General features: G+C 43.7%; 1 protein-coding gene across 4 annotated transcripts; it reads right to left on the bottom strand.

The window, feature by feature from the left end:
* Positions 1 to 1,461: 1,461 nt before the first annotated feature.
* On the bottom strand, positions 1,462 to 14,050 carry kif3b (kinesin family member 3B). Of its 4 annotated transcripts, none has more exons than XM_039800637.1 (9): positions 13,918 to 14,050; positions 11,560 to 13,067; positions 11,197 to 11,298; positions 9,243 to 9,365; positions 8,511 to 8,629; positions 7,377 to 7,493; positions 5,663 to 5,768; positions 2,646 to 2,851; positions 1,462 to 2,433 (listed from the first exon to the last, which is right to left on the bottom strand). In XM_039800637.1, the coding sequence occupies exons 2-9, from the start codon at positions 12,961 to 12,963 to the stop codon at positions 2,328 to 2,330; spliced, it is 2,283 nt and encodes a 760-aa protein (XP_039656571.1). In that variant the 5' UTR covers positions 12,964 to 13,067; positions 13,918 to 14,050; the 3' UTR covers positions 1,462 to 2,327. The 4 variants fall into 4 exon arrangements, with proteins under 4 accessions (XP_039656571.1, XP_039656572.1, XP_039656573.1 ...); XM_039800638.1 differs by having other exon boundaries at positions 13,845 to 13,920; XM_039800639.1 differs by lacking the exon at positions 13,918 to 14,050 and adding an exon at positions 13,531 to 13,620.
* Positions 14,051 to 14,071: the final 21 nt, after the last annotated feature.

The following is a 14,071-nucleotide window of genomic DNA, read 5'->3' as shown; positions in this document are numbered from 1 at the left end:
CACAGTACATGTATGACGCAAAAAATAAAATTTCAACATTAAATTACAAAGATCAAAAAATAAAACAATAATCTATTTTAAAGAAGAAAAAAAATTAATAGAAAATTATATCTACATCTGTGTATAAAAATGAAAGATTATAAGTTAGATTTTTTTTCAATATGGAAACCCATTTTTGTATTTTTTTTTTGTATATATCTGCAAAAGTGACTGAGGATTGCCTATCAACAGGTCTATATTCATTATTACATATATAAGGTATGCAGACATGGGTCAAACAGCAAGAGAGATTCTTTAGTTTGAAGTCCTTCCAATTGTTAGCAACTGAAACAGGCTTGATGGTTGATGCTAGACACAATCAACTGCACACATACTTGACAGGACTTCATTTGCCATTTGACCCAGGCCTGTTGAAATGTCACAGTGGGTTGTAAGACCCTACACAGTAGCAGCGAGCGGACAGCACACCCATCACAGTATATCGAGTATGGGGAACAGAGAGCAGCAGAGAGGCCGGCTGAACCATGGAGGTTAAAACTGCATATTGTTCATCTGTAGGCATACAAAGAGAATAATTTGTGTATTCAGATAAAGACGTCTGTAGTGTTTTCGACTGAGTTTTGTAGCACCACTACTGTCAAGAGCTCAGCACTCCCCTGGGGTTTTTAGTGTTCTGTTAGGCCAACCAGTTCTACACAACAGTAAATGAGGTATTTAAAAAAAAAAAAACAGAGGGGGGAATACATCACCCTCTGCGTGCCTTGACTTCCTGTGGCCCTTACCCAGAAACCTGGGGTGGTTGAATGCTGTGTCTAAATGCTCTGCCTGTCCATATAACAAGTGCACCCCATTCCGACAGAAATATCTGGACCGTAGTAACAATTCCCTGATGCTGGAACGAACGAGCAGATGAAGTGATGAAAAAACACAAGCCGAGAAGAATGTGTGCGCACACTTCAAATAAAAAGGGAGCAGAGATTAAGGACACAGGTTAAGGCACCTTGGAACCCTGATGAATCAAGAGGCACATCCCCAGGACAGTAACTTTGAAGTGACCCAGGTAATGCTTGGCATTGTTCTGCTAGGATGTCTGGTGGCCGACTGCAATGTCCTGCAACCTGGAATGTGTCCATAGTGGGTGTGTAAATGTGTTGAGTGCTCTCCCGTCGTTCCCCACCTCCATCTCGTGTGCCCCAAGAAGAACAGCATCTACCGATTACAGCAACTTATGACACATGACACGTCTGCAGTGAGCTTCAATTTCTGGCCTGCGCATTTCAGTCTAAAAGGAATAGTTCGGCCTTTTAGGAAAAACACTTATTTGTGACGAGCTTAGCATGAAGACTGGAAGAAGAGGGCTAGCAGTTAGCTCTGTGCATCCAGCTACCAATTATCTCATTTGTTTCATCTAATAAACAGAAATGGGAAACCGACGATGTTGTGGTTTTTGGGGAGTTGTTTGCTGGAACCATTTTTTTATTTTTTTTTTGGCTGGCCACATTGACTTCCTGGTGTCTTAAGCTAATTACCTCTAGCTTCTCTATTAGGCAAAACCACACGAGTTGTATCTATGTTCTCGTCTTACTAGCAAAAACAAAATAGCAAATAGGCTTATTTCCCAAAATTTTGAATTATTCCTTTGAGACACAACACAAACACATACGCAAGACTTAAAGCTCCATGCTAACATTATCAGAGCTCCAACAATGGAAATGAACTGCGCTGTTTGACATAAACTGAAATGTTTGACGTAAAGACACACATAGATATGTGGCCAGACACACACACACACGCACACTGACACACACACACACACACACCCCGTTAGTGACAGGCAGACGTGACTGCAGAGCTGCCTAGTCCATGTGTCTTCACGTCAACCCCAGCACCCCTCCCACCAATGTCCACACTTGCAGTAAGAGAGGACTACACCCAACACAGATCTGGGAAGATAGGAAGAAGAAGTGCATTGGGGATACTGCAATCCATCATTTCTTTCCATACATTAAGAACATTGTGACATACTGTATAATATATATAAGACATCGGTGGCATTAAGCCAAATGTAGGGAAAGGTAACAGTGTAGAGTGATAATTAGGCTCCATGCGTGGCTGCTGTCCTAGTGTCGTACTGACTCAGGAGGAAGGGTTTCAAATCTCCAAAATCAAAAAGCTTATGACAGCAGTTATAAGTGGTGTGGTTACAGCAGCATTAGTCTTAATCCGATATTCTGTCATCTTGACATAAAACCCTTTCTCTTAAAGTTGACTCCCAAAGTGGAAAGGTGCAAAAGAGAGGTTGGCGGTGATATTAGTCGTAGAAGCTGTCACTTGGGCACCAGGCCGCGGGATTGTGGGTAAAGCGTGGATCCTGGACTTGAGGGGCTGAATGGAGAGGTCGGGGTGCTCGACTTCTTGCCTGTTCTTGGTCGACTGAGTGACAGAGAGCAAACACAGAGGGTTAAACAGTTAGTGGGAATAACAGAAAAAAGGTTAGGAGCCTGCACATGTTGAGGTTTCATGTACAGGTCTTTGCTTCTCAACCAAATGCACATAAAGCCAGCACCAGCCTAACCACAGTATAAGCCACTTGGAAATGGATTTTACTCGTGGCCTTGACAGCTGAAGGTGACAGTTTGCCTTACCCAGACTTTGGTTTCTTGAGGCTGGCGCTGGCGGGCGGGGTTGATCCCAAGCTGCTGTGAAAGCCTGAGGCATCTACCTGGATCTCATCCTCATCCCTAAGAGCGTCCTCCAGAGCCGCCGCCACCTTTGGGGCGATAACCGGCTCCTGATACTCTTTAGTGGTCCGAGCGGGCAGATCCATGTCCAGCATCATGATGTTTTCAGCCTGGGAGGAACAGAGCAAACTCGTCTGAGACAAACAAGTCAGTTGAGACACATTTTTATGTGCTGGCAATGAAGATGAGCATATACTGTCTAGTGTAGCGGAGCTACTTGTGGTTCCTAGAGTCTCTAAAAGTAGACTGGGGGCCAGAGCCTTCAGTTATCAGGCTCCGCTCCTGAACCAGCTCCCACTTTGGGTACGAGGGGCAGACACCGTCACCACATTTAAGAGTAAACTGAAAACCCTCCTCTTTGATAAAGCTTATAGTTAGGGAGTGAGGAGTTGCAGCGTCCACCTAACCCGGCCCACCTGCTTCTCTTCGTAGTCATCAGTTTTATTTATTATATAATTAATAATATAGCGAGAGTAGAGGGAGGCAGGCCAGTACAGCCCGGTCCGGCTGGGGAGAGTTCTAGCCGACCAGGCACCTCTCTTTAACCTGCCTCTCTTAGTCATGCCATTATAATTCTAGACTGCCGGGGAAGCTCCTTCCTTCCTATGACACACTGAGCTGCTCTCTCATCTCTACTTGTTACTTTTGTATGCATCCTGTCTCAGAAATGCTTGTTACTAATCTAGCTCTGGGGAGTTTACTCCCCGGAGTCCTTATGTTTCTTCTTCGCAGAGCTATGCTCTGCGATTCTCTGCAATTCCCGGCCGCATCCTGCTGCTTCCTGTTGCATCCTGTTGCATCCTGCTGCATCCGCCGCATCCACCCATGCTCTGCAGCGCCACGCTACATCCCGCAACGCCCTGCTGTGATGTTCCTATGCACAGAGTAGTCAGGATCCGGTATAGGAGACTGCACTACTCAGTATGACACGATGTGCCCTGCTATGACATGAACTTCCACGATAACCTTCAAAGTCACTGTGACCTCTAATGTGACTATTATCGCCACTGTTCATCACACCCCCAACCGGTCCGTCAGACACCGCCTACCAAGAGTCTGGGTCTGCCGAGGTTTCTTCCTAAAAGGGAGTTTTTCCTTGCCACTGTCGCAATAGCCACTGCTAATGCTTGCTCTTGAGGGAATTACTGTAATTGTTGGGGTTTTGGAATTTATAGTGTGGTCTAGACCTACTCTATCTGTAAAGTGTCTCGAGATAACTCTTGTTATGATTTGATACTATAAATAAAATTGAATTGTTAATTTCGTCAGACGAGACTAAATATGTTCGTCAACGACCTTTTTTTTCAATGACTAAGACGAGACGATGACGAGACTGCGCCAATGTCCAAAAACGCTGACTAAGACTAAATTAACATGCATTATTGTTGACGAAAAAAGACAAGACTAAAATGTTTTGCATAAAATAAAAACTAAGATAAAATCTCTCTTAATTTTTGTATACAATTGTCTCTACTTTTCCATCATGAGATAGAATATTCAGCTCTTACTAGGGTTGGGTACCGAGACCCGGTGCTAATACGGCACCAACCGGTGCCTTAACGACCGTTGTCTACCGGACCGAATAGCAATGCAGATTTCGGTGCCACTTAAATGCCTGCGCTTCTCTCTGATGCTCCTAAACGGACGTTGGAGGCAACCGAAACATCGCTGCACGGGACGCTAGTTAACACTATACTTGGCAGCAGGTAACGTTAGCCTACCGTTTGCTAGTTAACACTATACCTGGCAGCAGGTAACGTTAGCCTACCGTTTGCTAGTTAACACTACACCTGGCAGCAGGTAACGTTAGCCTACCGTTAGTTAGCAGCTGGATTAAACACGGTTAAAATGCTGACAGCTAAATGGTGTAAAGTTTGTCTGCATTTCACTGTAGAGGATTCCAACAGGGGGGACGTACGACAGTCTGCAGCTGCCGTTGTCTGAAAAACAACACACATGTTGCGTTCACTTCAACCTCGCCAGCCTCGTGCTGCGTTCAATGTTATTGTAAAATACCATTTTCCTATTCAGTGGTCGTTTTTGTCGTTTAACAGGAATTTACTGGTGAAATAAGGAAGAGGCTCGATTTTTATATAACTTTATATAATTTATTTTTATATAACTATTTGACTGAAATGGTTATCATCAACAGGGGTGGTGATGGCGCAGTGGATATGAAACCTGCCTTTGGTGTGGGAGATCCGGGTTCGATTCCCACTGCGATACATCAACCAGTGTGTCCCTGAGCAAGACACTTAACCCCTAGTTGCTCCAGAGGCGTGTGACCTCTGACATATATAGCAATTGTAAGTCGCTTTGGATAAAAGCGTCAGCTAAATGACATGTAATGTAATCGAAATAATCTCAGAAATATTTTGTTATTTAAAAAAAGACTAGAACTTGACTAAGATATATTGAGTTCTCTTTTGACTAAAACTAGACTAAACTTGACTAACAAAAAAAAGTTATGTGAATGACTAAATATGACTAAAACTAACAAGGACATTTGGCACAAGACTAAGACTAAATTAAAAATAGATGACAAAATTAACAATTAACAATACTGTCAAAAGGCTGAAGAAGAGCATATACAAAATACATATCTTGCATTTAAAAATTTAGAAAAATATTTAACATACCTACAGTACATTCTGGATTCCTGTGCATTTTAAAAATCCTTAATATCCATTTCCTGAATGGTTGTATTTGATTCACTTCTACCTACACTGTTGATGCTGCATTGCAGTGTTTGGTTTCTCAACCCATCTGGTGTAATCAGTGAAACAGGATGAGGAAATGCAAGACCACTGTGTCTGTGGTGTATTATGTGCACAGACTTTTCATCTGGAGGTTTTTGTGTGAAGACATTCATCAATGCAAAAAAAAAAAAAAAAAAAAGGAGTGGAGGATGTGCAGCTTACTTTGTATCTCATTTCAGGCCTCATCATCATGGCCATGCGAGCATGCTGACTCAGAGGCCTCCTGTAGCCAACCGCTGACAAAGGCCTGGTCATCATCTGATGGTCACTGAAGCAGACACGCAGGGAATGAGACAGTGTATACAGGATTGTCTGGAAAACTAGGTATTGTGTCATACAATGGAGCAATCAACTGTTCTGTCATTGTAGAGGAAATAACACTGCACTGAGTATTCTACAAATGCTACTTAAATCTGTAAATATCAAATCAGATTCCTTCTCGTGGTTTGGAAATGTAACCGCTGCAACGAAACACAGCCCACCCAGACAAAATAACAAGAAAATTCAAGGTTGGTTTGTTTGTCTGACAGCAGGATTACAGAAAAACTACTTGCCCGTTTTTTGTTTTTAGGAAACTTGGGTGAAGCATGGACCAAGGAAGAACACGTTACATGTTGGAGTGGATCCGAATCACCGGGCAGATACACAAATTATTTTTCTTTACTTGAATTAACATCGCGAGATAGGGCGTTTGCACTGCATTCATGTGGTGTCAGAATAATCAGATAAATGAGTTCCTGATCGTATTTCATGGCTCACTTGCTCCGTTTCCTTTGCCCGGGCAAATCCTGGAAACAGCTATCAACGTGTTTGAACGCTCTGAGCAATAAATCCACGTTGTTTCCATATTACGACTTATAGCTCATGAACACATCGAATAAAATAAGAAACGTTAGTCCTCATTTCCAAAGCTGTTCTCCTTTATCAAGCTTTAATCAACGATTCATTCTTAGGATTTTATGTTAAGCCAAGTAACATGGTCAATAGCTGTGTCAATGATAGGCAAACAGATCAGATCGGGGCATCTCTACAAAAATGTGTATGTAATGTGCATTGTCCCCCTATCGATACCTACACACAACTTTGCCCACCACATTCCCTGCCCAATGGTGGCCTTTTTAAACGGATGAAGCAAAGGACAAATGGTGCAGGTTTGATTCCCCTGTTGGCCCTTCTTTATTATGTGTGATTTATGGTTCTACGTTAAATCTACGCCGTGGCTACGTATGTAGGTACGTGGAGCTACCGACCCTATGCCGTAGCCTGACGCGCATTTTTCGAAAAATGGAACCACACGTCGCGGCGACGCACGTCGCTCAAACGTGGCTTGGTAGCGTAGCATTCCCCCCCCCCGACTCATTTCCTGGTTCTCCTTCTCCATAAACAACATGAAATCAAGGAGAGGGTTAACTCTTCCTGCTACAGATTTCCCACCGTGGTCAGAAAGCACAGGGGAGACACTTTGTTTCTCTCACCATGACTCTAGAGTCGGTACTCGCTCCGAAGCTAATCACCGTCACTCGCTCTACCACACACTCCCCACACACACACACGCCAGCCCTGCTATTCTCTTTAAGAGATCGACGAACACATCCACGCACAAGTATAAACTTCAGGCCATGGCGAAAGCACTGTGTGGAGCCACTACAGAACCATAAATAACGCTTAAAACTTAACATCTTTGACAATACTGCTACAAATCATACTACACTCCACCTGTAAACAATTGCTTTAAACACATTCATATTTAATTAATAATACAAAATGTTCATGCTCTTTTTTTACGCAACACATATGCTCAAGTTGGAGGCCCCTCTAACCAGATGAAGAATGTACAAAAAAGCATGTCGATTATTGGGATTATTCTGTATCTTACTCCTCTATACGTGTGATGGGCTTCGTTTTCCAGTATTCATCCTCGTCATCAAAGTAAGCCCTGTGGACTATTTTGTTCTTCTCCTCTAAGGGAATGAAGTTCTCGATGATCAGATGCCTGAAAGACAAACAAAGAATTAGACAGAGGCAGTAACAGACAGACAGACAGACAAGAGAGAGAGAGAGAGAGAGAGACACAGACAGACAGATGAGACTGAACATATATACATACAGATAAACATAACAGTTAAGCCTTGTGACTCTTGCCCTGCTGTGTGTTATTTATTACACTTCAGCATTAATAGGCTGAGTAGAACTACGGTCAGACTAGAAAGTAATGCTGGGTTCACACAAAGTCAAACTCCAAAGCGGCTTTTTCGCCTTGCAGTTTGACCGTGGGATCATATTAAGATCGTTAACGATTTTTGTTTATTCACGATAGCGCAAGACATGCCAGTGTCGATACCAACAGCCTGGCCTGGAACTTCATTATTTTAGGGGCAAGGCCAAATGCCGATGGCAGGCCATCAAATAAAATAATGACTAAGTCTAAGTCCACGGAAATAACGAATTTTAACTAAGCAGTCTTCTTGCATTTTTCCCAGCGTTCTGTAATATGCAAATGGAGTTTAAGGGCATTTCTACAGCCATTTATGGCTAACTGTGGGAGTGGAAATTAAGCTCATGATTTATAAAACAGAACTAGGCGTACGTGTGGCTTTATAAATCTGACAAAAATAATGCATATTTCTTTCTTTGTGTGTGGCCCACACAGGTTTAGTCGTTTTTGCATTGACTCTAATCACGCCGTTTGAAAGGTTTGCTTTGTGTTTGGTGTGAACACACCATTAAATCGCAACATTACAACTTCAAAACCATTTTCTCCTTTATTAAGCATTATGTTTGCATGGAAAATCTGTAAGTGAAGTGCACATAGATAATTTTCATTGCCAATCCCTTTGCAAAAACATCAGCAAAAATCTTAATTATGACAGTGTCTGACAGCATGAAATCAGATGCCGGTTGGACACAGTTTATGTTCCCTTCTCTGGCAGAGCAGATGGTGTTCATAATAGATATAATATTGATTAATGTCTTTCTGCCAGGCCAACAGTATAATAGGCAGGCTCCATACTTGAGTTTGAGGTCTCTGGTGAGCTCGTTCTGGGTCTGTTCCAGCTCCTGGCGCTCGTTGATATGCGCCTCCTGGATGTCATGGATTTCTGCCTTCACTGCCTGCAGCTTGGCAAATAGCTAGAGGACAGAGGAGGAGAGAGGAAACCAGGGTTACCATAATGGAAATTACTTTCCGAAAATCGAACCTTAGAATTTGGCTTAGACACCTGCCTGACTGTCATGAGGAATGATTGACTATCCAAATTCACAAACAAAAGACAATATTGTATTCTTCCTTGATTTGAAATAGGCATGGGTCGGTTACCGGTTTCAAGGTATACCGGGGTTTGAAAACCACTAAAATTTTTCCCTTTCCCTGCCAGTGTGTCATGTGTTAATAAAATACATTGTATTTGCAAATTGTATGTATAACCCCCCCCCCCCCCACAACTGTAATTGCAATGCCACAATACCATGAAACCATGGTATTTTTGCTGAAGGTTATCATACCGTCAGAATCTTATACTGGCCCATGCCTAATTTGAAATATTATCTGACCTACTTACTTGCAAGGCATTTCATCAGCAGATACACAAAACCTCACAAGTACTGAACATCAGGCTTTCAAAATTAAAAACTCTACATTAAAACAGGACTGCAAGCACATGCAGAAATCAGTGTCTTGTGCCAGTGTGGATGGAGGACAGGAGAGTCAGCCATTAGATAGACTGCCTGAAGTTGCGGCTGCTACCTTTTTCAGCTTCTTGGTTTTGATGTCGACCTCCTGCTGCAGAGAACTGTAGGTCTCCTTCAGCTCCAGAGTCTCCTCGTCACGACTCTCCATCTGCTGCTGCATCTCTCGCTCTCGCCGTTTCTGGAAACACAGAAGTGCACGTTCTCAAATTTAAACCGCTGTTTCAATTTAAAGCTGTGATTCAAAGTAAGGTTGTCATGTGGTACACAGTTAAGATAGAAAACATGACGGTCACGGAAGGCTTGTATCATGTGGACGCGCCGACAGTGTTGTTGTCATTACTTAGAACAAATAGGATGAGAAATAAAGGGATTATTTATTTGAGCTTGATAACAGCATGTTAGTCTAGAATGGTTTAACCCTGTTTGAAGAACAGGACCCAGGTGTACTAATTACAAGCTTATTCCACTTGGAGAAATCCACAACTGGAGGAAACAGATGTGATATCAACAATCTTGAAGGGTGGTGCACAGAGAACAACCTACTCAACTCAATTTTTCCAGCATTTGGCTGGTGGATAGTAGGGTTGTGCCGATGGACGATATCATCGTCCATCGTGATGGCTGGTCGACATCACGATGGAGAGCCACCATCGTGATGCCACGCGCCCCCACCCTGTCAAACACACTAATCCTAGTCGCGGGTGCTGGATGGGAAATTGACAAATGCGTCGGTCTTAAACTAGCAAAGACACAAAGACAAGACATAGGGCTCCTTAAGTGGAAGCTACTTTTTCCCCCTTTACGTGCAACCTATTTGTGAAAAAGACCATCGCTTTGAGCAGACTGGATTGGCTGTAGTGATACATTCTCTCCCTCTCCCTGTCAGTTGTAGCTCGCTCTACCTTCTAGTAACATTGGACACAGCGGTCTCGAGTGAGAGAGAAAAAAGCGTTTAAAGTGGAACGCTATCACTTTCCTTTCTCCCCTCATTGGACAAAGTTTGTCGACACTACTCTGTGCGTGCATCAATAAGTAAGTCTGATACGGTACGGGACGATGTTATGCAGGATTTATGAATGTACGTTAGCAACAGTAGGCTAATTCACAAGGGTGCTATTTTATGTGTGAGCTAATATTGCGCATCTGTTCATGTGCACTGCAAGAGTTATGTTTCTGTTTATTGAATGCGTTATTCAGTGCAAACATAACCGAGAATGTAGTTTAAACTCAGTAATGATGGTATGTTAGGTTATTACTGTCGCTCTGTTGAAGGCAGACGTCCCACTGTACTGTCGTTACGCAGATCGCGGACATCTGATTGATTTTACTGCACCGTACTTAAGTGAAAGTAGGTCAAGTTGTAAAACCTACCAGCAGGGCACCATTTACAGAGGGCATTTAAATGTATGTCTAATCGTTTCTATGTTAACTGTTGGCCCATAATAGTAGAAAAAAATATTTATGTAAAGAGATATGAGCTACCCCCCCCTGCCCCGACGACGATATTATCGTCCATCACGATGTTTTACTGTAAACATCGTCAACTGCCAATTTAGGGGACATCGCCCAACCCTAGTGGATGATGCTAATTTTGAACCCTGCCCCTGTCTATATCAATGGAGCTGAGGTGAAGCAAGTAGATAGTTTAAAATTCATGGGAATTCACGGTTAGCTCAGTTGGTAGAGCGGTCCCCCAAATATAGAGGTTTACTCCTCGACGCAGCGGGCCTGGGTTCAACTCCGACCTGCGGCCCTTTGCTGCATGTCATTTCCCCTCTCTCTCCCCTTTCATGTCTTCGGCTGTCCTGTCAATAAAGGCCTAAAAATGTCCAAAAAATAACCTTAAAAAAAAGTTCATGGGAATCGGGGTAGGATCCAAACCGTGACTTGTGTGTACCATTACACCCCCATTTCAAAACTACTATCCTGTAACTACTGATCACATATTTTTTGACTGATTTGTGACCTCTAATTGAGAGCAAAGTTAATTTTTCAGATGTTTGGTATACCTGTTCAGCGATTTCCTGCCTCTTCAGCTCCAGCATTTTCTGTTGCTCATTGGTGTGGTCCACAATGTTCTTCCCCCCTACTAGGAGCTTACTCTCCATCGCCTGGATTGAGAAGGGAAAAAAAAAGAAAAATTATGAAACCACTTCAAGTTGCATTGTGGAGAAAAGCATTTGCAACTGACTCAAATACATTTCACCATTTGGGTTGCATGAAAATGAAAAAATGTGGTCTATTGACTTATGAGAAGATCTACTGACTTGTGAGTGCATTTGTTGAATCCAATGAAACAACATCTGAAATCAAATCAATTGGATATATACTGGATGTACAGGAACACACCAAGTGTGGCAAAATGTGCTTACTTTCACTTTGGCTGCAAGCATCTCTCCGGCGTCCTTCTCCCTCTTCAAATCTTCCATTTTCTTCTCTTTTTCTTTAAGCAGCCGAGCTTTCTCCTCAGCCACCAGACTATGATCCTCCATGATGGCCTTTCTCTCTCTCTCCAGCTTCTCCTGCTGCTCCCGCCAGTAATCCCCTTTGTCGTCCCCCTCTTCATCGTCATCCTCCGTCTCTCCTTCCTCCAGATCCTCACCGTCGCTCCCTTCCCCGGCCCTCCTCCTCTGCCTCCTCCTTTTCTTCTTTCCCGAACGCTTTTGCAGCTGTTCCTTCAGCCGCGCGATCTCCTCCTGAAACTCCCTGAGCAGGGCATCCTTGGGGTCCTCGTTGATACGTGGTTTGTTCTTGATGTTCTTCGCCCTGTTGGAATAGCGCAGCGTTGTCAAGGTCTCCTCCACGTTGTAGGATGCCGGGCCAATGTTGGCGACCATGACAGTGCGGGCGTTGCCCCCCAGAGAGTCCTGCAGCAGACGGGTGAGTTTTGAATCTCGGTAGGGGATGTGGCTGCTCCTGCCGTCCACCAGAGCTGATATGACGTTCCCCAGAGCCGAAAGCGACAGATTGATCTTTGTGGCTTCTTTAAGCCTCTCCCCCTGAGCGCCGGTCTTGGTCTGCCTTTCACTGCCGGCTAAATCCACCAGGTTCAGTTTGCCGACTCTGATATGGTTCTCCCCGTCGACACCCAACTCACTGCACTCAACAGTGATGACAAAGATGGCGTGAGAACGGGAGCTGTGTTCATTCATGTTAGTGGCGCCCACTGAACGATTCTGGTTCCCCACATTCATGACGTGTTCGATCTCCCGCACACTCTTGGTGACAAATGACGAAAGGTCTTTAACGTACACACCCGTGTCAGGCCTCTCCCTGAGCTCCAGACGACGCGACTGGTCTTTGGAGAGCAAGTCTTTGATCTCCTCTTGGTAAATTTCTAGATATGATGCTCTCACCAGGTACTGCTGATTCTGTGACCGTGAAATGTGAGTGAAGACATGCTCAAAGGAGTTAGGGATCACCCCTCTCCTCTCTGGATCGTTTCTCACCCCCTCCATTGTGTATGTCTTCCCTGTACCGGTCTGCCCATAGGCAAAAATGGTCCCGTTGAACCCAAGTAGAACTGAATCCACCAGGGGCCTGAAGGTTTCATCATACAAATCTATTTGTTTGGAGTTCGAGTCGTAGACTGAATCATATGTGAAGATTTTGGGAAGTTCACTGGCTGAAGCCTCCCTGGGGTTCCTGACAATAATTTGGCCCAATTTGACATCAACAGAGACCACCCTTTCAAACTTGGCTGCCCGCTCTTTTTCATTCATAGGGCGACAACGGACCACCACCTTGACCGACTCAGAGCTCTTGCTCTTGGACATGTTGCAGAGGGAATGCCAACCCACACGGCTTGGCACTTTGTAGGCTCTGTCTTCCAAGTGCAGCTTCAGGAACAGTTCACCAATACAAGTGCCCACATCCGAAACTGTTGGAGAAGACACATTCAATGATTAGTACCAACCTGCAATGGCCATGGTGACTCACAACCTTGATGACCCAATGACAACCTAACGACAGACTTTGGCAATGATATAACGTTAACTAGCTAACCTGACACTGACACCTGTACTGCAGTTCCGTGGACATGACAACTTGTTGTACGTGGAAACATTAACGTTAGTTAGCTAATTAGCTAGCTACGTTAGCGAAATAAGATTTTTGTCACAAAACACAACACGCCCAGAACGGTATAATTGGTCCAAATGAATAACCTCTTAATTATGTTACTTGCCAAAGATGAGGAGCAGAATTTAACCTTACACAGTAACTTACTGTTCTGTTAGCTAGGAAATAACCGAAGTGCCACTACACCTATTTAGCTAACATTAACTTCGCTAGCTAACGTTACGTTAGGTAACCGGCAACTACGATAATCAACGTTGGAATACCAGGTTATCAAGTGACAGCCGTTGTGAGCACTCTGCCAGCCATAGCATGTTGATAGACCGTGGTTTTATAGCTGCTTAGCTAGCCAGTTGATTAATCAGCTAACCAACGTTAGCTTATGTAAAATGCATAGTGTATATATCTATGTGTAAAATGCAGCCCATAACGAGAACTCAAGACCGGCCTAGCAACGACAAACACACTGGTAACCTAAGCTACAAGTCTGGTAACGTTAGCATTACCTGTCTAACGCTAGCAGCAACGGCAGATATCAATTAAACATATCGCCGTACAGAAATAAAAACACATAACATACATTCACCCCATGCAATACAAACACAGCTTCCCACCGGGCACACATAACTAGCTACATATCGTTAAAGATTTACCAGTTGGCCAACGTTAGCTAGCTAATCCAGAACTCCCACTCAGCCATTAGCCGTTGCTCATCCCCACAACGGTCCCGGTTACAAAGTTGCCAGATTCAAGCACTATCCCCCAAAAAGGGAGGTGGCGAAAACATTCACCCAATATAAATGGTCT

The sequence above is a fragment of the Perca fluviatilis genome, chromosome 5, assembly GCF_010015445.1.
Source record: "Perca fluviatilis chromosome 5, GENO_Pfluv_1.0, whole genome shotgun sequence".
NCBI lineage: Eukaryota > Metazoa > Chordata > Actinopteri > Perciformes > Percidae > Perca > Perca fluviatilis.
This window is presented reverse-complemented; position numbering and strand designations above follow the sequence as displayed.